This window comes from Carettochelys insculpta, chromosome 2, assembly GCF_033958435.1.
Source record: "Carettochelys insculpta isolate YL-2023 chromosome 2, ASM3395843v1, whole genome shotgun sequence".
In the NCBI taxonomy this organism is placed as follows: Eukaryota; Metazoa; Chordata; order Testudines; family Carettochelyidae; genus Carettochelys; species Carettochelys insculpta.
In genome coordinates, this window is record NC_134138.1 from 232,220,031 (window position 1) to 232,245,303 (window position 25,273).

The 25,273-nt window shown below is 40.7% G+C and overlaps 1 protein-coding gene across 4 annotated transcripts in view; it reads right to left on the bottom strand.

Annotated features, from left to right (window-relative positions):
- The window catches only part of PPP1R9A (protein phosphatase 1 regulatory subunit 9A), a 245,320-nt gene that overhangs the window by 47,135 nt on the left and 172,912 nt on the right, over nucleotides 1–25,273 (bottom strand). For 2 of the 4 annotated variants that reach the window (XM_074984711.1, XM_074984712.1), the window contains exons 7-12: nucleotides 24,463–24,618; nucleotides 23,535–23,579; nucleotides 17,177–17,230; nucleotides 14,365–14,594; nucleotides 11,523–11,619; nucleotides 11,243–11,414 (exon numbers count right to left, since the gene is read on the bottom strand). In XM_074984711.1, coding sequence (XP_074840812.1) covers nucleotides 11,243–11,414; nucleotides 11,523–11,619; nucleotides 14,365–14,594; nucleotides 17,177–17,230; nucleotides 23,535–23,579; nucleotides 24,463–24,618 — 754 coding nt within the window. The remainder of the gene's footprint in view (nucleotides 1–11,242; nucleotides 11,415–11,522; nucleotides 11,620–14,364; nucleotides 14,595–17,176; nucleotides 17,231–23,534; nucleotides 23,580–24,462; nucleotides 24,619–25,273) is intronic. The other 2 variants (XM_074984713.1, XM_074984714.1) reach the window with 1 other exon arrangement.

Consider the following 25,273-nt stretch of genomic DNA (forward strand, 5'->3'; position numbering starts at 1 on the left):
CCATGCCACTGTCTTGCTGGCTGAAGCAATGGCTATGAGAAACAAGGTTCTGAAGGACAAACAGAGAAGGGAACCACTTGCAGTGGATACACAAGTTGGGGTTTGCACAAGGCATCAAGAAGTACAATAAGGTCCCAAAGCAAGGAAGACTCCCTCACATGAATGAAAAGATTGTTCAAGCCTTGGTAAGTGTCTCAGTGATAAATACTGAAAATCTTCTGAGTAGTAAATGAAAAGCTACAATGGCAGCTAGCAGGTAACTGAGTAGGAGTGAGGCGATCAGAAGAAGGTAATGCTCACTGGATGTACCAGAACTGGAAATGGCTCTACTGCTGCAGCAAAGTCCTGTGACATGTTTCCTGCTGTTCAACTGAACAGTCTGTAACACAAGAGAACAAACTCCCTCTAAGCCCTGAAGTATTGCAGAACTTACCTTAGAGGTGAAGCAAGGAGGGTCCTGGCTCAGCTGTGACAGCCATACGAGAATGCTCGCTGCCTTCTCTTGTCTTAATTTACTGAGGATCCTGAGAAAGCAATGGTGTTGTGGGGACAGGCAGGCATGTATCAGAGTTCAAGGCCAGGAATGAGGACAGCATCTCCCTCAAAGACTTGTGACCATGTCCTCCCTTCAAACAGACATGTCAACATGTTGTGGTGGTTGGCATCACAAAGAGTTCTCCCCCTGGAAGGCTCCCAAAGGACAAATCTTGTCAACTACCAAAGTGCTCAGCTGCCATAAGTGATCCAGGCAGAAATGCCCACTCAGAATGTCTGCTAGGACATTTTGCAGACCTGGTAGGTAACAACTGAGATGTTAACTCAGTGGGATACCAACCTTTCCCAAAGTTCTCTAACTTCTGGATTTAAGGACTGGGATCTTCCTCTTCCTTGGCAGTTTGTTCAGAACATGGCTGCTCTGTGCTCTGTCATTAACCAGACTGAGTGACCTTTAATCTTGAGTAGGAATGATGCTGGGCATACTGAACTACCCTGAGCTCAAGCAGACTGATGTAAAGTGAGGACACTGGGGAATTTACTTGCCTTGCATTAAGTCCTGGAAGTCAGCTCGCCAACTGAGCAAGTAGGCATCAGTAACAATGATCTTTGTCGGGAGATGACACAAGAGTAGTGCTCCCACACAAACCTTGTGAGGGTCTTTCCACTAACCCAGAGAGTCCAGGATTCTCTGAGGGATGGATATTTTATGGACAAACGGTGCTTGCTGAGAGTATAAACGGTTCTGAATCAGTTTTGGAGGCATTCAGAATGTGGACTGGTATGTTGCCTTTCAAACATACAGACCAGAAGGTGCCCTAGAAGTTGAAAAAAAGACATTGTTCTGGTTTGAGGACTGTACTGTTGTGCAGAGATGAAGTTGAACATCATGGGAAGCCTGTCTGTGCATAGGTATGCCCTCTAAATTGTGGACTTCAGGGTGGCTCCAATTAAGTTGATGCCCTGGAAGGCATACACATAGATTTTTCTGCCCTGTGCCAAAGACACAAGGTGGAAGCAGGCAAGGGCCTTGCCAGCACTACTGAAATTTGTGGAAGTAACGGCTCTTGAGCATTGAGTTGTCCAGGCAGAGTAGGATGACTACTGTATTTCTACTTGTGGAAGATGAGCCACAACAAACCTTTGTGAACAAGTATCAGAGAGGTAGCCATGTTAGTCTGTATCTTCAAGAACAACAAGAAGTCCTGTGGTGCCTTACAGACTAACAGATATTTGGAGCACAAGCTTTCATGGGCAAAGACCTGCTTCATCAGATGCATGAGTGGGGGTGTTGGTTCAGAGGAGTATTTAAAGATTGGGGTCCTCTTTAAATACTCCTCTGAACCACCCGCCTCATGCATCTGAGGAAGCTGGTCTTTGCCCATGAAAGCTTATGCTCCAAAATATCTGTTAGTCTATAAGGTGCCACAGGACTTCTTGTTGTTCTCAAACCTTTGTGAAGACTCTCAGAGCTGTTGAAAGGCTGGAGAGAAGCACTTGCTACAGAAAGTGCAACCAGGACAAACCAGACAAAATATCCAGTGTTGACAGTGTTTTGTCGACAGTCACTGTTTAGAGAGTTCAGTCGACAAAGAGGACTTCCAGTTGCTGTGCAGTTCTGTTTGCAGAGCTGCCATTCCTCTGTTCTGTCACCAGAGGGCAGTGCAGTCTGGCAGTTCTCTGTCGACAGAGCAAGTTGTGTGTCCATGCAATCTGCTGACAGAAGTTCTCTTGCGATACCTTTCTAGACAGTGACTTCTATGGACAGAAGTCCCCATGTAGACTTGGCCAAAGCGTACAGATGTGTACATACCTAAAGCGGAACACCCATACAGACAAGAATGTGAAGAAAAGCTATGCAACAGGTACCTAGAAAACTGCAAACCAAATGGTTTTGGATGGCTGTTGAGGGAAAAGTGCAAACCAAATCAGCCTAGCCAGTTTAGACATGCTGAAGTGTTCAAGTTTGTACCATGCCTGTTCATTTCTTAATTCTCTAGTTCAGGATACACTTCACTGACCACCAAACAAAGCAAGAAATCAGGCTCAGTGTTTAGTTTTTCTGAGATTTAAGGAAAAATCCTGTTTGTAACAAGATAAGGGCCTGAAACACACATCCATATAACACAGGCCTGGTGTAAGGCCTGAGGCCTAGATGACAGTGGTCAACACTTTAAAAAGCTTTGAGCAAGAGGCAGGCCTCTGGTTACTGACCTTGGCATTAACAAGGCCTAGTAATGTAAAACACTAAGTGGTTATAGTCCCAGGTACAGAACAGTAATTGGTACTGGTCATAAGTTAAGGGCACATTTCAGAAGTATGGTAACAGCAGCCAATTAAAAAGGACCTTGGTACCCACACTCCCCACAGATACTGACCCACATTCAGGCAAAGGCTTAAAACAAGAGCATGATAGATAGAGATGAGTGGTATCAAAGTGATGTCAAAAGGTGACACCCTGATACTTCAGGAGTGATGTGTAACTTGTTTCTACTGTATATAAAGTGGTGTCTTGGGAGGACAATTTTGGCTGACCTATGGGGCAGTAGGGGTATCTCACACTGATTGAGTCAGTCCATTGCAGTAAGTACATATGCACAGTGGTTCACTCGAGTCTACTGACAGCTATTACTGTATTTTGTTTGACAAGAAGCCCGGCCTAGTGCCTTCCAGCCTTATCTGATTCTGTGGTCTCTGGGGCCACTCTTAAGAGTCTGTTGTGTAAACTACTTGTACAAATCAACACAGTACACAAGAGCACACATGCAGCTGAAAGGTGGGCTGGTCAGTTTCCTGGCTCCAAGGAGTGGAGGGGAGCCAGGAGCCAGGAGCCAGGCTGCCCCTGATTCCCTGCTCCCCTCAACTGGCTGGTGCCAGGAAACTGACCAGGGCTTCTGCCTGGGTCAGTTTTCCAGCTCTGCAAGGGAAGGGGAGCCAGAAGCCAGGCTGCTGCCTGGTTCCCAGCTCCCTGCCCCTTGCAGGACCCAGGAAACTGACCAGCTCATGGCTGCTCAGTTTCCCAGGTCCCCCAAGTGGCGGAGAGCTGGGAACCAAGCGGCAGACTGGTTCCTGGCTGCCCTGCATTAGCGGGAACTGGGAAATTGACCAGCCACGAGCTGGTCAGGTCCCAGGTCCCACAAGCAGTGGGGAGACAGGAACCAATTGGCAGACACTTGGTTTCTGTCTCCCCGCTGCTTGCAGGACCTGGGAAGCTTCTGGGTCCCGCAGGTGGAGAGGAGACAGGAACTGGGCTCTCCCCCACTGACTTGTGCAAAAATTTGAGTTACACAGGGGTTGCAGGAGTGCAACCCCCACATAACTCAAGGGTTTACTGCACATACATCTGAAAGTAAAACAGAAGGCCAGGTCTTGAGATCCTTACTTGTGTTTACACTTTCTTGTTAAGTAAGGGTTTTGTCAAATTATGTTGTGTTATATCATGACCTAAAACCTATGGCTCAGAAGAGTTTATCTATGACCATCAAAGAAGATATTAAACATGCCACTGCCTAAACTGACATCAAAATCACGTTTAACATCAGGTGCATTAATATGATACCTCAAGGTTAAGTTCTTACACAACCTGCTTTTCTAGATGAAGACAAGCATTGTGGGCTTTTGCCTAAAGATTCAGTAAAAACTGAATAAGCATCTCAGAATCCAGCCATATATGAAAAAGTACAAGAATATGATGCTGTGATTTATCTTTATTAGTCACTCTCTTGGAATTACAGTACTAAGAACTAAAAACACAGAGTGGACCTGACCATGTGACTGTCACAAAGACTGCACAATACACTACACATCACAGAACGCTGTGCTGGAGAAGCACTCACCAAACATATCATCGGGATCTCCACCCTTTACAGCTCCTTCTGTGAATATGCATAGGGTGATTAGTTAATGAAAGCATTACTAGACACAAGACATATGGTTTTCTTAAAAAGCTTACAAACGAATGATGTTTTTAAAGTAGACCCTCTCTCAAAACACAAAGGCACCTTTAATGAATGATTATAGTCAGAAGAGAGACTCTGATACGGAATTCACTGAGTGAAAAGAATATGGAAGCCCGCAAACACTTTTATGTATTTAATTTACAACTGATTTTTTTAATGTCAAAACTGCAAACTCAGCCTTAAATCTCAAAATCAGTGTTCTTTCCTTCTTGGGGGCATTTGTACAAATAATATTCTGCAGTCAAAATTTAACTATTTTGCAATGAAGGATGTACTTAGACTATCATGTTCAAATCTGGCAATTAAATACACATTTATACACTTAATCTGTGGTCTAAGAATTCAAAAGTGGTGAGAACATCAGCAGATTGTTAATTTTCTAATGGAATATCTTTCCACCGTAAAAGGCTTTTTTTGCTTAATGTAAAACATTTTTCAGACGTGTCAATTTCAATGACGTCACCTGAAATAAACAAAAACAAAACTAAGCATTTCATAATAACGTTGAAAAGTTCCATTTGAAGATTTTCAGAATGGAACATGTCAATTTTGCTGTTTCAAATTACTTTTTTTTCTTTTAGAAATCCTTTAATTTTATAGTACAAAAAGATTATTTTTAATGCTGTCATTGAAATGATCAATCCACAGCAAATGTAATCAACCCAAAACAAAACAGTTAAGCTAGTTTTGCAGGAAATTTTGAATTTTTTGTTTTTGTTTCTGTCCCTTCCCAAAACTGCAAATGTGGCATTTTCCATGAAAGGGAAAATCAGATTTTAGCTCCTACGCTCACCTACAGACTTATTAAAACCATAGACCTGTGAGTATTTAGCACTTCTGAAAAGGAGACCAATTAATTAGGTGCCTAAATACAAAATTAGATGTCCGACTTTCTGCAATTAATTTTGTTTGTAGTGCTGCAGCCATGTACCTTTCCAGTACCCGACATAGAGCTTCGGATAGCTCAGAAGCTTGTCTCTTTTTGCCAGCAGAATTTGGTCCAAAATCAGCAACTCATTTGAAAAAAATTAGCTTTAGATGACTGGTGCTTAAGTACAGTAATGGCAGTTGCCTTAGAACAGATTTCAAATCTGCATCTGTGGCTGTACTGCTTCTGTCATAGTGTCAGTTGCAGAGACTCATTTTTTGTCAGCAACTTATGCAGCTGGGATGCAGACATGCAGAAAACAGAAGTGGGACTGAAGTGAGTGCATACAAGAATGCATACAAGAAATGGAAACGTGGACAGTTGACTAAGGAGGAGTATAAACATACAGCTGGAGAATGCCGGGCAGTAATCAGGAAAGCGAAAGCACAACTGGAACTGCAGCTGGCAAGGGATGTGAAGAGTAACAAGAAGGGTTTCTACAGGCATGTGAACAATAAACGGGTTATCAGAGAAGGTGTGGGGCCATTACTGGATGAGGGAGGTAACCTTGTGACAGATGATGCAGGAAAAGCTGAAGTACTCAATGCTTTTTTTGCCTCAGTCTTCAAGGACAAAGTCAACTTCCCCATGATGGTCCTAGATGATGCAGTATGGGAAGGTGGAGGGCAGCCATCTGTGGGGAAGGAACAAGTTCTGAGCTATCTAGAAAAACTAGACGTGCACAAGTCCATGGGTCTGGATTTAATGCACCCAAGGGTACTGAGGGAATTGGCAGAGGTCATTGCTGAACCTTTGGCCATTATCCTTGAAGACTCTTGGAGATCGGGGGAGATACCGGATGACTGGAAGAAGGCAAACATAGTGCCCATCTTTAAAAAAGGAAAGAAGAACAATCCAGGGAACTATAGACCCCTCAGCCTTACCTCAATCCCTGGGAAAATAATGGAGGGATTCCTCAAGGAATCCGTTTTGAAGCACTTGGAAGAGGGGAAAGTGATCAAAAGTAGCCAACATGGATTCACCAGGGGCAAGTCCTGCCTGACCAATCTGATTAGATTCTACGACGAGGTAACAAGCTCTGTGAACATGCGGAAGTCAGTGGATGTGATATACCTTGACTTCAGCAAGGCTTTTGATACGGTCTCCCACAACATTCTTGTCTTATAAGTTAAGGAAATATGGATTGGATCCTTGGACTATAAGATGGATAGAAAGCTGGCTTGATGGTCGGGCCCAATGGGTAGTGGTCAATGGCTCAATATCTGGATGGCGGCCTGTTTCAAGCGGCGTGCCGCAAGCCTCGGTTCTGGGGCCGGTGTTATTCAACATCTTTATTAATGACCTGGATGAGGGACTGGATTGCACCATCAGCAAGTTTGCGGATGACACAAAACTAGGGGGAGAGGTAGATACGTTGGAGGGTAGACAGAGAATCCAGAGGGACCTGGATAAATTGGAGGACTGGGCCAAAAGAAATCTGATATCAGAGGGGTAGCCGTGTTATTCTGGATCTGTGTAGCAACGAAGGGTCCTGTGGCACCTTATAGACTAACAGAAAAGTTTAGAGCATGAGCTTTCGTGAGTAAACTCATCTGAAGAAGTGAGTTTACTCACGAAAGCTCATGCTCTAAACTTTTCTGTTAGTCTATAAGGTGCCACAGGACCCTTCGTTGCTCAAAAGAAATCTGATGTGGTTCAACAAGGAGAAGTGTAGAGTCTTGCACCTAGGGCGGAAGAATCCCAAACATTGTTAGAGGCTGGGGACTGACTGCCTCAGCAGCAGTATGATGGAAAGGGATCTAGGGGTTATGGTAGATGAAAGACTGGATATGAGTAAACAGTGTGCGCTTGTAGCCAAGAAAGCTAATGGCATACTGGGGTGCATTAGGGGGAGCATTTCGAGCAGATCTAGAGAAGTAGTTATTCCTCTTTATTTGGCACTGGTGAGGCCACATCTGGAATATTGTGTCCAGTTTTGGGACCCCCGAGTATAAAAAGGATCTGGATTTGCTGGAGCAGGTTCAGCGAAGGGCAACAAAAATGATTAAAGGTCTGGAGCACAAGACCTATGAGGATAGGCTGAGGGATTTGGGCTTGTTTAGTTTACAGAAGAGAAGACTTAGAGGTGATTTAATAGCAGCCTTCAACTTCCTGAAGGGGAGCTCTAAAAAGGAGGGTGAGAAACTGTTCTCAGTGGTGTCAGATGGCAGAACCAGGAGTAATGGTCAGAAGTTGAAGAGGGAAAGGTATAGGTTAGATATCAGGAAAAACTACTTCACCAGGCAGGTGGTGAAGCACTGGAATGCATTGCCTAGAGAGGTGGTGGATTCTCCATCCCTTGAGGTTTTTAAGTCCCGGCTGGACAAGGTCCTGGCTGGGATGACTTAGTAGGGGTTGATCCTGCTTGAAGCAGGGGGCTGGACTAGATGACCTCCTGAGGTCCCTTCCAGCCCTGTGATTCTGTGGGTCTGTCCCACAAAAGCTCATCACCTAATAAATTATTTTGTTAGTCTTTAAAGTGCTACTGGCTTGCTCTTCTGTTTTGATAATATATAGACTAGCATGGCTTTCTCTCTGTTACTACTCAGACAACAGGTACATTGAATATTTTTCATAAGAGAACCTTTTCCATGTACCCAATACTCTGACCCAAACCACTTTGTAGTCAAGAGCTGCACTAAATGTTTCTGTCAACATTTGCTGCAACATATAATGGGCCTTCTGGGAGACACATAGAGACATTCTTGTAATAATAAGTGCTTCTGTAGATTTCAGTGGAACAAATGCTTACTAGAAAAAAAACTGTATTCTGATTTATGAGAATGAATTCTGAAATGTGGGGGATTAGTTTGAGCAAGACGATTTTTCTATTTTATGTTAAATACAGTAATTCAGATTGATGCGTGCAGAAAATTATTTAGTTTGTGTTGACACATAAAGCAATTGTTAAAATGTTCATAAATGTGCCAAAAATCAACACATCAGGATGTGTTCCTCTATACTGGAGAGGATTTTTGTTTTAACTAGACTTTAACACTAATGTATTAAAGTTTAATAATGTTTAATATTCATATAGCATCAGCGCCCTTCATCACAAAAAGGTTGCAGGTTCCCCCTGTGACTTTTGTAAAAACAAGATTCATCTGTATAATTGAACCTCAGTGGTTCCTAAAGTACTTAATGTGATAAGGAACTTGCATTTCATTCACACATGGCTCAATCTTGCACAAAGTTGAGCAGCTGCTGCAAGGACCCTCTGGGCCATCAGTAAAAGTTGAGACTGCTCAGACCTTGCAGGAACTGTTCCAGAATGGACTGTAAGTGTTCAGCTAGTGTATGGTCTTAGGGAGCGAAGGCTGAGAGTTTTCATAAGATCATTTTTGTTTGGGTTGGAAATGGGGAGGCCCTTAGGATTTATGGGGCTCTATGCAGTTCAATTGAACTGATGCCAATGTCTCTGACTGCTGCTGTGGGAGGGGGCAAGGAGAACGAAGATGATTTTTTAGAGGTGTGATGTTATATTCTGAAGCAACAGAGCAATGAAATATTTTGAAAGCAAATTTTAAACTAATGTCCTGTAAATGAAGGGTATGGCTACACCAGGCAGCTTTTGGGAGATAAGGTTGGTGAGAATGCTTTTTTTGACGACATATTTTCATCCCCTACAAGTGGGTTTTGTTTTGTCAGCAGGACAGCAGCATTCAAACTTTCACTAGCTGCAGCAAAACTCTGTTGTTTGTGGAAGATTAAGCGTGCATGAATAAAATGCAAGTGTAAATATTCCTTAACACAGTAAATTCACAAACTAACAATATATACTTGGATTTTGCAAATGTCTGATAAAAGGCTTTATTACCACTTGAAGCCTCTTTCACAGGATCAGGGCTAATAGGTCTGGCAGCTTTTTACGCTTTCAAGTTAACTAGATCCTCTCCAGATGAAGCAGATCCACAGAACAGGGACAGGAAGAGGTGTGTATGTGGGCATGAAGACACAGTGGTGCCCCATATTTTTGGGTGCTCTACGCTGCTGCATATTCTGCCTATGTGTAATGATGGCATTGATTGGAAATTACTTTAGTGGGTCTTTGGCCCTTCTCATGTTCCTATCTGCCATTGCAGGCTTGATATAACTTCTTAAAGTCTGCACAGCAACATTAATAGCAAAGAGGCCTTGTCAATCTTCCCTGACATCTCTCTGCACCACTTAACTGTGTTTATGGGTAGAGGATTAAATTTAATACACATTTTCCCTAATGCAGGCTACATCTCATGAATTTCTTGCTCTTTCTCTTGTTCATTAATAATAATAATAATTTCCTTCATTCTTACAACCGTTCTAAGTGAGTTTGTAGAGCTTTACTAAGTCTCTGTCTCCTCTAGACTGAATCTGACTCATATCTCCTCAAAGGTGTTGGCTGCAAGATCTTCTACCATTTTTCAACTGCCTGCACTTTTGCCTACTTTATTTTTTTTTTTTAAAGTGCTGCTCAAACATCAGTGGAGAACTCAAAGTGACTTACAAGAGCACTGAAGTCCCAAATAAGCCTAGCCAATATTCAGTAGAAAGGAGTAACTGTCTCACTGGTTGGATTTTGGAGTCTCTTGTTAATAAATGGGTATGACACAGTACTGGGCTTTCTGCTACTAGTCTGTATTGTTTACTCATATAATTTATCATTTCACATCATCCTTCTCTGCCGACGAGCCAGTCTCCTCCTGTTCTATGTGGATTTGAATATTCCTTACTTCTTGGGCAATGGGAATAAATAATGGCATACTTTCCAGATTCCTGTGTCTTCATTTTGTTGGATGTTAGAAGTGAAACATAATAAATTGCAGGGAAGCTGTGGCATTACAGCCATGAAATAAGATTTCAGTGTGAGGAAAAGCACTGGTCTATGACATAGTAATCAATATGGAAATGATCAACAATCCACTGTATGCTGGCAGAGTATAGAACTTCTAATGCCAACAATCCCGACAACCCAGGAATGAACTGTCCATAACTACATATAAAGAACTGTCAATTACAACATTCTGTTCATTAGAGAAACAACATGGAGAAGGGAAAAGCTGGCATTCTTTGTATGACTTTAATAAAAACACATTTTTCTTATTAAGATCTTATGTGGTTGTTTGAATATATAAAACACAAACCAGGAGATCAGTTACTAAGATCATATAAATACATTTTAAGAGTCTGATGACATCACGAATCCCATGAGCTTCACTTTCATGCTTAAGATAATGTCCTGATATGTCAATGCAACTTTATAATTTCGTCATCTATCTATTATCTTCAATTTGCACATGTACACACGTATACCCACATACATAGGTGAACATATATACACTTATGTACATACCTATCTGTATATAATATCGATAGATATATTTAGTACCTATATACATACACGGTATATACATATAGCTCATTTACTTATTTGTACATACAAAAGATCATTTACATCTAGATATTTTGGCAATTTTGTTCCTGTTTGTTTTTTGGTAGCTTGGGTAATTAAAGACAGACATTAGGACACAGGGAAAAAAACCCACAATCTTTCTACACTTTATTGACACAACACACACACAGAATTAAACATAAATGTTTTAGGCAGCCACACTGAAAATTCACTTAAGACTTAACAACTAAATAATGACCTCTGCTTTATTGATCATCCACACTTACTGAATATTTATTTTACAGCTACTCTATAGTGCTTCAGTACCACTATATAGTATAACAAAGTGTTTGCTACCAGATACTGCATTTGCATGAAAATGACAGGATTATGATATTCATTTATTATTTACTGTAAATTCTTAAATCATGACTGTGACATTCATATACAGCAAATCAGATTAACAGGAGTTTTGAGTTGGTTCAAACAAACCTTGACTTAAGCCATCGAGGCAAGACACGTGTTCTACATCCTGACTCGCCACTGGATCTCCTCTGGAAACGTCTCCAAAAGATGTTTGCCTTTCAAAAATGTTATTGTTATTGTTAACCTGGCTCCCGCTTTGCTTCAACAGCCTGAAAACTTCAGCTTCCAAGTCTCTAATCTAAGAAAAATACACCCAATTATTAGCCAAAATGAATAACTAGCATTTTTTCCAAACTATCAGACAGCTTTATCTTATTCTACACACGTTTGAGAGAACATTACTCACACGAGCTTGTAAGCCTTGAACTTCTGCAAGGTGTGCTTTCTCCAGTTCTTCTATTTTTTTTCGCTCAGCTTCCTGGCGTTTGATGAAGTCAAGCTCTCTTAAGAGAAAAAAATATATTTGCTGGTGTCAGAACAATCACAGATTCAGCCAGAAAATTAACAAATTTACTGACATGATACACATCAATATATCCATTTGTTTTAAAAATGATCCTGGGTTAACAGGAGATTTAGTACTAATCCGCTAATTATATACACGTAGTTGCTAGTAGGAGAAAACAACCAAGTAGTTATTACCAACCCAAATGAATAAACTGTAATCATTTTGTGAAAAACTAAGGTAAAAAACCCACCTATTCAAACTGTCAACAATAATTGTGTAGAAACTGTGATAAACTGAATTAACCTTATAATTTGTACCAGGAAAGCATCATTAATTCAGGTTATGTTGATATCTGCAGTTACCATTGGAACAGAATCACTGTTAGCTATGAAAACAATTGTGTATTATCACTTAAATTTACACCTCTAACTCATAAGGTACAAAACTAATCATCCAAAAATTATAAATAAATCTGTGAGGTAATGAAGGGATTTGAGGAAGTCAAAAATGATAGGCCAGATCTTCCACTGCTGTAACTTTGGGTAGCACAACTGTAGCATGCCCACACCAGCTGATGGTTTGTTCCTCCTACTTTTTTCTTGAAAACCTGACGCAATTATTAATCTAAAATTAATAATAGGGCAAAATTCCAGTGTGGCTAATAACATTTTGTCTACCTAAAGTTCTCCTTGCAGTTTCAGTGAGATGGTGGCGGGGGGGCGGGTATTCAACTTTTCTGCTAGGTGATATCAATTGTCACTTTATACTGTTAAACAGATGAGGTTCACTTTAGAAATGACTGATTTCAGTAACAGAGGACAGACTCATGGTGTAAAATTTGTAAAATTCTTTGGAGAATGAGACATGTTACATAAATTAAGAAATTACTGGTCAAATGTCAGGAATGGGAGGTCACGAAAAACTGCTCAGATACGCTTTAGTTCAGTGGTGTCCAGTAAGCTACTGCTAGAGTAAACTACCCACATTACGCTGAAAATATTATTATTCAAGCCAACTAATCACACTCAACTGTCCAAATAGCCACATGTGGCTAGTGTGTTGGACACCAGTTTTAGTTCAGCTCAGCTCTAACATCCTCTGGAGTCAGCTGGGCCATCCTTACCCATATGCAGAATATGCAGTTGCACAGGGCACCTCAAAATATGGAGCAGTATTGGGTCTCAGTGTCCATACAGCTGCATCTTCTTATCCCTGTTCTGTGGCTCTGCTTCCTCCACAGAGGATCTAGTTATTTAAAAGTGAAAAAACCTGCCAGACGTAATAGCACAACAATGAACCTGTGAAAAGGCCACATTTGCCAGCCCCCGGTGGATACTGTCAGTTTCTGAATTTACTGTGTTGCTCTCCTGCAGGGGTGTGCAAAGAGGGGGCTGTGCACCCTTGGGAGGGAGCACAAAGTTTTGTACGGAGGCACAGCATGACTGGCCTCCCCCACCCCCACTGCCCCTCGGGGCTTCCACTGTCTCCCCTGTGGCTCATGCTGGCTCACTCTGGCCCCATTGCCTCCTCTCCCTCCACCACGGCATCCACTGCTGCGCATGCCAAGGGAGTGTGGTGACCAATGGGAATGGCACCCTGCCCATGACAGTGCCCACTGGGCCAATCAGGTTGTGTGGAGGCATTCCTGGGAGGCTGTGAGCTAGGTGGCGAAGGCAGCTGGCAAGTTCTCAGCTTGATAAGGTGGCCACTCTGTTCCCCACAGCCCACTGGTACGCAGGATCCCCTGCCCCCGAGATGCTGGTGTGGGGCAAGTGCTGCTGCCTGGGGATGGAATGACACCACTGCCACCCATCAGCACAGCACAGCCTGGGGTCACCACCTCCCTGCTCTACAGAGGCATCCAGTTAAATGGCCAGAAGCACAGCAAGGAGAACACCTACAAGGTGGAGGTGGTGAAGCAGGTGAATCCTCCCGAGTGCCTCTTCAAGGTACCCCCCATGTGCTTCTCCCCTTTTGGGGCACCCCCTGAGTCCTCCACATACCCTCCTGGGGTGAACCCCTTGAGCACCCCTCACCTTTTGCAGCTTTGGGGTACCCCTGGAGCCCCCCAGAACTCCCTTCATATGTGCCCCCCCATACCCCCCATGTTCTTCCCTGAGGTTGGGGGTGGGAGGGCTGCTAATTGCAGGAATGAAAACTGGTGCCTGACATAACAAGTTTGCTCATTCCTGGCCTACAGGACCTTAATTTAAAATTTACTTTTAAAATGTTTCATTAGCGTGTTGCTGAAGATTATAAAATCACATCTCTAGAAAATCAACTTCCCTTCAGCTGCCATTGGTCTTAGGAGCACCAGTTTAATAGTACTGCGTAGAGCCCCATAAATCCTAAGGAGAGCCCTGGGAGCCAGGAAGAAGAAAAACACAGTGTGACAATGTCGCAGCATGATTGCCTTCTTCATGCGGCATCAGTACAAAACAACACTTAGTCAAACTGATGCAACATCGTAATAGCAAACTGCTGAAAATATGGCCCTCTAAAACTCCAAGGATGAGTACTGCAAATTAATTCATTGTCAGTCATTTAGAATATGCACAATGCTGTCATTTTTTAGTAATAACAAAAACAACGGCTTTCATAGTAGCAAAGTGAAAATGTTGTTTTACCTTACTGGTTTTTAACACTGGATTTCACATTTTAAGACAGATGCAGTTATATGATATAAAAACCTTCCCTGTCTGGCAACTAATTTAATCATTGGCCTGTAGCAGCTGCTTACTTTTGTTGAAAGTCCTTGATCAATTTCTTTGCTTTGTTATATTTCTTCTCCAGAGCCTGATACTGGCTTTGAGTCTCTTTGAGGTGTTCATTCACAGTGTGACACAGAGTTTGGGCCTCAATCCAGTAGCTTTCTAATTTCATCATCCTTTCCTTATTCTCTTCGATGTTCTGTTGGAGCTGGGTCTTCTCCAGTTCCCATCTCACTTTTTCATTCTCTGCAGCCTGTAGCTGGACACAGCAAATACAGTGGGTTGAGAATAAAAAGCTGCATTAAAAATCAGTAATTCAAGACACTTTGAAGTATTAACAGGAGCAAAAAACAGTGTTTTAATGATTAAAAAGGTTGTGTATTACTAATGCAAAGATTATTCCAGCACAAAGAGAACATTTTAATACATCTCTGACACAAAAGAATGAATAAGCTTAAATTAATTTGATTAATTTCCTCCTGGCATCCACCAGTGCTCCTATGCTCCTGCGGAACATGGTAGCATTTTTAAAATTCTAGTTTTCTAATGTGGCAGTGTGTTCTGGTGATACACCTGGGACACTGTACAGAGCCAGGAGTGTACTACCTCATGTATCTGAACGGTATGTTAGAAAGCACTATGGACTAAGAAATTGAAGAGCTTTTATTATTAGAATTACAAATTGTAACTTGTATATTTCATTTTATCACAAGGCTATTTAGAAAATAATGGAGGAAAAGCTAATTTTGTCTAAGCTACTTCATCTCCTCCTTTCTGAAATTAGAAACTCTTTATAACTCTCAACTTAATGCACCAATTTTCACACAATGAAAATTTCTTATTCACAATCAGTGTAATTTAGAAACTTAAAAAGGCAGATTGGTATCTTAATACACTGAGGCCATGTCTACACTACAAAAATAACTTCGAAGTTGCTTACTTTGAAGTACAACTTCAAAGCAGGGCACTACTCCATTCTTCAGTAATGAGTAAGGACTTCCAAGTTGGGCTCCCTTACCCTTGGAAGTTAACTTCAAAGTAAAATGTGTGCAGAGGCTCTGCAGGCTACCTCGAAGTAGCCCCTAATTTAGATGTTAATTTCAAAGTTAGTTCCAAGTGTAGACCCACCCTGAGCAAATTGGTAAAGCTAATATCAAATATTAATTCAGATGCTTTTTTTAATTAAACAGACAAGTTATAAACCCAGTATAGCTCTTGATTTTTAAAACTGTTACAAAAACAGGAAAAAACTGGTTCTAGTTTATAATCTTAAACTCAGTTTATTGTTTAAATTACTGAAGCGATGATACTGATAGAAAAATGTTCATTAAATTTACAGGGCTCTATCTTGACAGGGGCTGACCACTCCATCCATGATGCATCCAAGTGCTTAATCAACTTTAAGAATGCTGGTGACCCAACCAAGTGTAATCTTATCCCCACTGAGGTGAATGTGAGTTTTTCTATTCATCCAACAGAATTAGGATTTTACCCTATAAATTCAGAATAGATAATCCTTTTTCATGTGACCTAGTATCTATCAAGGAAAACTGCTAGGTAGATCTAGAATTTATTTATTATTATTAAATCTAACTGCAGGCTTAAGTGCTTGGCTGGATCAGGGCCAGGTTACTTAGGACCTTGCAGATAAAAGTCCATATAATTTACAAAAAGCAAATAATGTTTTATGAACCACTTATTCACTTATCAACAGTTGTTTACTTGTATTGGCAAAGCTGTGCTGATTTCATAAAAGATGCACGAATAAACAGAATATCCTACTGTTTTACTGGTACTTTAACCAAAGACAGCCAGGGATCTATTCAAGAGGTCAGGGGAAAGTATGTTACGAAGAAAAAGACCATGATCCCAGTTCTGCAACTGGGTCTGCAGAGGTGAATGCCTACATCCAGGACGCATTACAAGTAAACCAATGGGACTGTGCATGGGTGCAAAAGTATACGCATGTGGATGTAATTGCTGGCTAAGAGCCTAAATTGGAAAGAGGGCAGGACATTTCTGGCTTTCTAAAATGGAGAACCAAAAGAGTTCACATAAAATAAAACTGTAATTTCCTTTTAACAGAAATCTTAGCAGATCTAAGTGACAAATACTAAAAATTACAGATGTTTGGAAGAAAAAATCAGATGAATGCTTTTTTAATTTTAAAAATTGCTCTTTTGTCTTCTTTTTATTTTCTTTTGTGATGTATATAACATGTTATTATAAAAACTATTACTCAACAATTGAATCATCAAAGCCCAAATGTCTCATAAAGGTTACACTAGTATAAAAAGCCATTATTTAAATCAAAATTCTAAGAACCAATTGTGAAATAATTTCCTCCATTAAATCAATCTGCTTTTTAAATTGTATTCAGTAGTTTCTCTTGTATGCAAAAATCAAATATTGTACTAAATTCTTTCACATAAACGAACAGTTAAATGAAAGGAAAATGCCAAAAAATCACAGGAGGAAACAAAAAATAGTCTACAGATCTCTACTGATCAGAAAACCATTAAGAAGGTTGAAATTAATGAATCAAAATATAATTTATGGAATTGTTAAAAATGGCATTAGTTTAAAATTGTTTTGTCATCATGCTATTCTTTAAAATGCACATTTAATGATGACTAAATATTTTAGCCGTTTCTCAACAGCTATGCTTTAGATTTTACTGAAAATTTTACTGGAAGATTTACACCTAAACAAGCTTAAACTGAGTTTCATTTTAATGAATCTTTCCCGATAAGAACTTTGGTTTACATCCAGATATGTGTCTTTTCCATCAGATAAACAGAAAAAAAAAATAGCAGGAATTAAGTATGGATTGATCCTTACCTTTGTCTTCAGCTTCTGAATTTCAGCTTCTGTAACTGCGTGTTTGATTTGCAACTAAAATTGAAACCACAAAATAAACAAGTGAACTCAGAGATTGAGAACTCCAATATTTTTGAAGCTTCTGCTGCCAGCTGAATACCTTATTAGACAGCAGAAGGCATAGAGAAGTGCTGCAGTGCAGTACATTGTAAATTAAAATGTCTAGCTTGCAAAATGACTCAGTCTGTGCAATCTAATTAAAAATAGGGGTCTGTCTAACCACTCATCATTTCAGATTAGGACACCCAATCTGTCTGGCAAAACGAAACATCTTGCAGTTTTAAAAAAAAAGATTGCTTGGTTTTGCTCCCCTCTGATTTGAATGTGAAAATGTCCTGGTGCATGCTTGAATTCTTAGAAAGCCCCACTGACTGGAGTAAGTGGGCATGTCACAGAAGCAGATGATTGATTAATAGCTCCAAATTTTAAAGAAACTGGTAGGAAGGATTCCAAGCATACAAGGGGAGAGGGAAAAGTGATGTTCTTCTCATAGGGCTTCTCTTCTCTGCAACATTTAACTTGTGTTGGTCAGGTCTACACTACAACGAAAAAATCAATTTAAGATATGCAACTCCAGCTACATGAATTGAGTACCTGGAGTTGATGTATCTGAAATTGATTTGTCCTGCTGTCCCCACAAGCAGAAGGCCAACAGGAGAAAAACTCTCACTATAACTTCCCTTACGCCTCACAACAATGAGGAGTACCAGGCTCATCAGTGGAGCCCTGATGGTTTGATTTAGCATGTCTTTACTAGGTGCCCTAAATCAAATCCTGAAATATCACCCACCACAGCGTTGATCTTCCCGTAAGTGTAGATGTACCCTCTCTCTACCTGAGTTAGATTAAATGAGCCACTCTGAAATAGTACCCTTGTGTGACTCGATTAGCATTTGATGAGCAAGTCCAATCTGAGCTAAAATCTGCAGCTGAGTTCCTAAAGCATTACTAGCTGGAGCAGAAGCAGCATTGGAGCTCCAACCTATACCTGATGGCCCATTTATGCTTCAGTTTAAAACACCACTTAACTCAAACTAGAGATTTCTGCATGTAGATTGGAGTCAGTTTAGGGTCAAAATCCTGAGATCTAGTTCAAGAGAACCATGCAATGAAGACAAGCCCTTAGTCTACAACAGTTTACACACACTGTAAATTCACCGGACCACCAGTGACTGCATGGAGTCCCATTGAGAGAGTGATTTGTTATTTATTTTAATAAATAAATAAATAAATAAATAAATTTTATATTACATGTATTTCAATTTATATACGCAGTATATTATATATATAAAAACAGAGTATCTCCTCCAATTGTGCAATGCATAATTTGAGGATTTTCATATAACATCTGTTAATTTCCAAATCAAATCAAAACAAGGTTCAAAAATCTGTATTTAATGAGGGGTTGGACATCTGACTACGTATGTAATTTATTTTACTAATAAAAAGTATGTTTCTCAACAGAACTGAAATCTCATCATGGACATGGACAACGTGATTTACATTAACCACTTCCATTTCCAAACAAGATGTGCAGGTGCCTTTTGCAACAGTTCAGAAGAGGAGCAGATCACTGACCTTTTGTCACATGCTGTAATGTTCCCTGCAGCTGAAACTGGGGACTAACAAAAAGTATGGGCACTGATTTTCCTAGTCCTCGGCCACTTGGGCTATGTTGAAAATTATCTCTGGCAAAAGGAAAGGCTGCTTTCTTGGAGACCAGGATCTCTATAAAAACAGGTCAGACAGTGCAGTGCCAGAGCTCTTGAACTGTCTGAATACATTTAAAAAGCAGAATCTGTGTCACAAGCAACAGCTACTACGAACAATACACAGCATCTTCATGAAAGTGCCTAGTTGGCTTAAGGTTCCACTTTCACAACCAGGCACTGGCACGAATATACTTTGCTTCATAAAAATAATAGCTGCTGTCCTGTTATAGGTCTAACACATGCCGCCGGACAATAAAACCTCACTTCCATCCCCCCCATTAGGCTTTAGCTTTGGCACTTGACTAGAGACAACTGACAACGGGCACCGCTGGTCTCCAGAAGTGGGCAGAAAGAACAGGAGAAAGCAAATGTGGTAGGTATGTGGTGGTGGTGAGACTGTTGAAACAGATGCTGGAAGTCAGACTTCTCTACTGGAGCAGAAACAAATATCTGGTATACACGGAGGCTGTGCAAATGGTCAGGTGTCTGTGTGTATCACCTGATGCAAGAGTCAAGGTATGTATAGTTAGGTGCCTTATTTTTCACTCCTTATTTTTATAGATTTGTGCTAAGTATGTTGTTTATAGATCAACCTCAATTGACACACATTATAGTGTTTTTGCATATTATTACAGATACTTCCTGCAACAAGAATTCCTCCTTTTTCAAGCATAGGAGAGGAAAGTTTAAGGGTCAGATCCATGGGTAGTATAAATCAGGATATTAGCATAGGATTTGGATCTATAATTTAAAAAGAGTTTTCCTTTACCTGATGAGTCAAAACTTTTCCACAGAATTCACTTCTATTTTATGATTTAAAATAAAGAAAAAATATCTGAGTATTTCCTGACAGCTAAATGCTTACCCAGTTGAGTTACAAAAACTCAATACAGATGAGAGAAATACAACAACACTGAATTAAAACTAAGTTACATGCTGTGACTAGCTATTCTTGGCCAGGTAAGACTAGCAGAGAGAGCAGAACTTTGCTGGATCCACACTGGCCCCAGTTTTGCAACCAACAGAAATGTCTTGCATAGAGGACTGGAGAACTGGGTATGAGATGGAAAGGAATGAAGCTGAGCTCTCACCAATAACAGTTAATGTTATTGTATCTTCCGTTTCCAATCTATGGCTTTGGGATACTGAGCAAGTCAGCTTCCTGGGAAAGAGAGGATGAGTATAGGTTGCAAAGAGAATGCTTCTTCTTGTGCATACAAATGTTTTTTCTGTATCTTTTCTTTCATACAGTTATCAAGATTGGGAAGCAGTCAGATGAATAGAAACAAGTGCCTTCCTAGTTCCAACAGAAACATACACCTTAAGCTAGTGGTTCCGTTAATTCCCTTTTCACTAGATCAGTAAAAGCCAAGCAGTAGGTCATTATACAGGTGAAATGTGGGAAGATGGGCTAAGGAGACAAACTCAGACTGTTCATTCTAGATTGGGACGTACAACAATCATGCAGCTTCCCATGACTGGACCAACACCCACTGCTGTTCCCTGACACTGGCACTAGTCTTGACACAGTGCTTAATAGGGATCCTCACTGCCTCAGTTCCTTCAAAGACCTTAAGTGGACCTTCCACCTTTCAATCACAAGATGTTATAACATCTATATCAGGAAAGAAGGCATTTTTGGACTCCTCTGTCTCTGCCCAGATAAGATGGAGGATTTGAAAGGGGGATGCTATGCTTAATACCTGAAAAAAAATGATAATTTGTCACACTTCTGAAATAATTCACACAGGAGGCCCTCCACTGCAAGGCCTGAATGGCTGGTGACTGTGAGTGGCTACAAAAATAATTTCTCCTGAGAGTGGAGTAAGAATGGAGAAAATCAGAAGACAGCCACATTAGAAATATGGTCTTTGTGAAAACACCATACCTTTACTTAGATCAGCTATTTTGGGATAATCTGAGATGAAGGGAAGAATGGCTGAATTAGACTACACCCTTTCCAGAGATGATGCAATGGAAAGTTCACATGTTGATGCTCTGCGCCATCTGCTAGCAGCCCCTATCCATCCTTATCTCATAGAGCTGGAAGGGACCTTCAGAGACCATTGAGTCTAGTCTGCTGAACTCACAGCAGGACATTTCACCATACCTAACTGATTTTTTTTAATATGTATTTGCCCTAGATCCCTAAATAGCCCTCTTAAGGACTGAGCGCACAACCCTAGGTTTAGTAAGGCAGGGCTCAAACCACTGAGCTATCTTCTCCCACCTACAGAAGTTCACAAACATGCAAACTATATTTAGATTATTATTAAAGAGACAATCTGGGCAGGTGCAGATGATTTCTTCTGTTATTTTTGCTTTCACTAATTAAGAAAAAAATTAATACTGATCACTCAGTCAGATCATTGAATCAGCATGTGGTACAGCAGGTCCCTCTGAGGTAGAAACAGCAGCAGAGACTATTCTTGCATTGAGCGCGTTTTTGTTTGGATAAAAGGAATTATGTTTTGCAATACGAAGATTGAATATACGTTTCACTTTGACTGGTGGCACAGATGTAATGGACATTTTAGTATATATTTCTGTTTTATCACTAAATAAGGATCTAGGAAAATGGTTTGGCAAGCAAATCTGGATCTTAGATTCAATATCATATTGGTGTTTCCTGGGGGAATGGGGCATGCATGTTTCTATGTTTTATACAATGCCATGCACATTCTTGGCACACAAACACAATTTCAGATTTTTATGTATGGTACCATAAATTTATCTAGTGCTATATAGGATCAGTTAACAATGATAACTTTGTTTTATATAAAGTATTCACCCTCAAAAATGCTTTACAAATATTAACTACAGCTTGAACTGCTCTAGTCCGGCACCCTTGGGACCTGACTGGTGCCAAACCAGAGAATTTGCCAAACCACTAGAGGTCAATATTGTCCAACAGCATTACCAACACTTCCACTGCTTACTGGGCTCTCAGAAGACATATGGAGTAAATTGGAGCTAAACAACAGCACAGAACACTGAGACAGGAATGGTGGCTGAAAACACCTTTATGGGATCACAGGACACTTGGCCACACCCTTGATAAGTGGGCATCTGGCTAACTAAAATCAGGCTGGACAACAGATGTTGCTGGACCAGAGAGTGCTGATGTTTAAAGATGATGTCTAATCCACTGTTATTCAAAATGATCATACAGCTCCATGATAAGAATAAGAAAGTCTAGATACTACATCCCAGCAAAACACCAGAATGGGCTTGAATATCACTAGTTCTACATATAAGGTTGAACAAATTCAGGGCAAATGCCATAAAAACATTAATTAACTAAGTCAACAAAACATACCTATATGCTGTTAAATGCAGGCAGTGACCCAACAACAAGGCTGTGCTTATATTCTGCTTATAAACGTGTGTTAGCTATCAAAGATTCAGATCTAGTGTAAGTAAGATTACATGGCTACACTTCTTCGTGAAGCTCTCTTAAAGCCACCTGGATTTGCAACTTCCCAACTCCCTGATTCTGACATCATCTAAACTGGATCTTTGCGTTGATTAAACCAGTTCCACAGTTTAAAGTCATTCTGGGCACATTCAAACATAGGGTAGAGTCCAGTCCATACTGGCTGTCTAAACTATTTAAAATAGTTATTGGGAACTATGTTCAAGCACAGGGTAATTTGATAAAAGAGCCAGAGCTTGCTCACGCCTTCTTTGCACATTGGATAACACTTGACATCCATTTTTCTCACACTATATCAACATTAGGACTACACCAGAGGGTTCTGTCAACAAAACTGGCATTTTGTTGACAAAAATCATGGAGGGTCTACACACAACATGCGTTTTGTTGACAGTGTCGACAAAACTCGGCACGTCCACTGACAGCGTTCCACCTCTCTGAGATGAGGAATAACGCCTTTGTTGACAGTTTCTGTCAACCAAAAAGCTATGTGGATGCCCCAGGGGGCCCTCTATTGACAGACAGGGCTTTCAGGTCCTGGGCAGCTCTGTCTGCTGTGCTTCCATTTGGCCGTTCTGTCAAGACAGCAGCCAGGCAGTCTGGCCACTCTGTTTACAGAGCAGATCAAGACAGCGATTCACTGTTGCGTGTGGACATGACTGGTTGACAGATATTTTGTCAGAAGATCACTTCTGACAGCAACTTCTGTAAACAGATGCTTCTAGTGTAAATGTAGCCTACCAGATTAGAATGGAAGTCTTTTAAGAGCATTGTGCACTCATTTAGAATAGGCGTCAATGACTACACAGCATGCAAGGCCATGGAGAATCAAGTCAGCAGCGTGGACAGAATTTAACACAGCAACATACCATTATCTAGAGTCTGGAATTTTAAAAATTGAGTTTTAAAATCACCACAATGAGGAGGGTCAACACCAAAGTGTACTGAAAAACTCCTTCCTGGCAGAAACCCTTACTGAACAATAAGCATCTACAGGCTGAAGAATACACCATCTGAGTGAGGAATAACTCCATGACTGGTTACCCTCTATGTCTACCTCCCAGTGCCAACCATATGTATTTACAGAAGATATCAGAACTGGCTTTGGGAGGGCAGGGGAGAATGTTTCTTTTAAATCTCCCCCCAACCCCATGAGGGTTCTGCCGCTCACCTCCCCCATGAGGTTCCGGCTGCTCTCACCCCTTCCATCTTCACCCTATTTAAAAAAGAAAAATGGACTTTATTGCCACTGTTCTTGGCTCAATTACTCCAGGCCTGTGGGGAGCACTAAATGTAACTGCACATGTCTCACGTTGCCTTTGGCACCACACTTGGTGGAAAATGAGGCATAAGCCATACTAAGAGCGCAGAGCCTAATGTACAGTGGCCTGATAGCTGATATGTCTGCCATGCTTCATGAGTGATTCACTGACTGCAACTAACATCGCTGACCCAAGCCAGACTCAGTAATAGCAGGCACTACGCAAGCCTCCTGCCCACCCAACACCATTAAAGCACTGCAACCCCAACCTGCAATGTGCCTGTTTCTCCAAGAAAGAAGCCTTTCTTAATCCAACTGCCAGGCATGTCATGCTGCAGTACACTTAAGAGTGGCTTTATGACGGGGTGGAGGGAACCAGGAAAATACACTAAATTCATTTTCACTGACATTTAGCCCATTTATCTCTCAATGAATGACACATTTAAATGGCAAAGTAAAAATTCCTTTAGAAAGAAAATCTGCCATCAGCAAACTAACCCACAGCTTCTTCTCCTAGCTGAAAAACTGCAAATTAAGTGCTTAGAGATTAAAAGATATTTTTGGTGAAAACTCATCAAAGTGTAAATTGTTCTAATAAGAAGCACCATTAACGATTCATGCTTTGCAAAGCCTTTGTCTACACAACAGATATCTGGCAACACACTGAGAAAATGAGTCTCAATTATTTCAGCCATGACTACTTGAGCTTTTTTCACCTATTGACTTTACAACTAAGCTAGAAATCAATTTGTTATTCAGAGAGCAAGCCAACTCATTGAAAAATGTGATAACTAGAACCAGTGCCATCCCAGAACTCTTGACCAATTCTCCATCGTACCTCTTTGAATTTGTGAGCAAGCTTGGTGGTGTCCAGCTCAGTTGGGGAAAACATGTCATCATTTTCAGGAAGATCAAACACTTCAATGGCTGCGTCACCTCCTGGAAGGACAGGTCCCATGTCTTCATCTTCTTCATCAGTAGCATATTCCCCTGTCTTAACATTATGGAGTTAAAATATTTCAGTTATTCTCTTATCCACACAAGACATGGCTTGTGGGCACTGTAATTAAAAAATTAAATCTGTAACACCTGAACACTTCTGCATGGCTTCTGAGATTAGTAAGTGTGCACATACAGGATTCTGCATGCAAAGATGGTTGTATTCTCAGAGATCTGGCACAAGTAGGTGAGAGTCTCAGTGTTAAAAACACAACTCAATGATAACGAAAACTTAGGTATACTGGCATTTTCAGAAAAGGTCAGCTTGTCTTTATAAAGCTGTAGTTTAGTGATTCTGTATTTTTGCAGAAGCAAGATCCCTCTTTCATTTGCCTAAGGTCTAGTTGGGAATGAGTCTCATTTACCAATATGGCAAGGAAAAGACTGCGCTGATCTGGGGCACTTGCTTATATTCCCACTGTGACCCTTAATCTGAAAACCCATGATACTTTTTAATGTCATTATATCTAAATTCAAAGAATAACCTGATTTTTTTGGTTTTGGACACAAGTGGTGGACGTTTCTTGGACTGGTGAAATGTTATTCATGGAATAAGCGCTCTCTTACAAGATTGGGAGAATGTGAAAAAACTATAAGCAATCTTCAAAACATTTCTCAACAATGGGAAACACAATGTAATACTAGCAAAG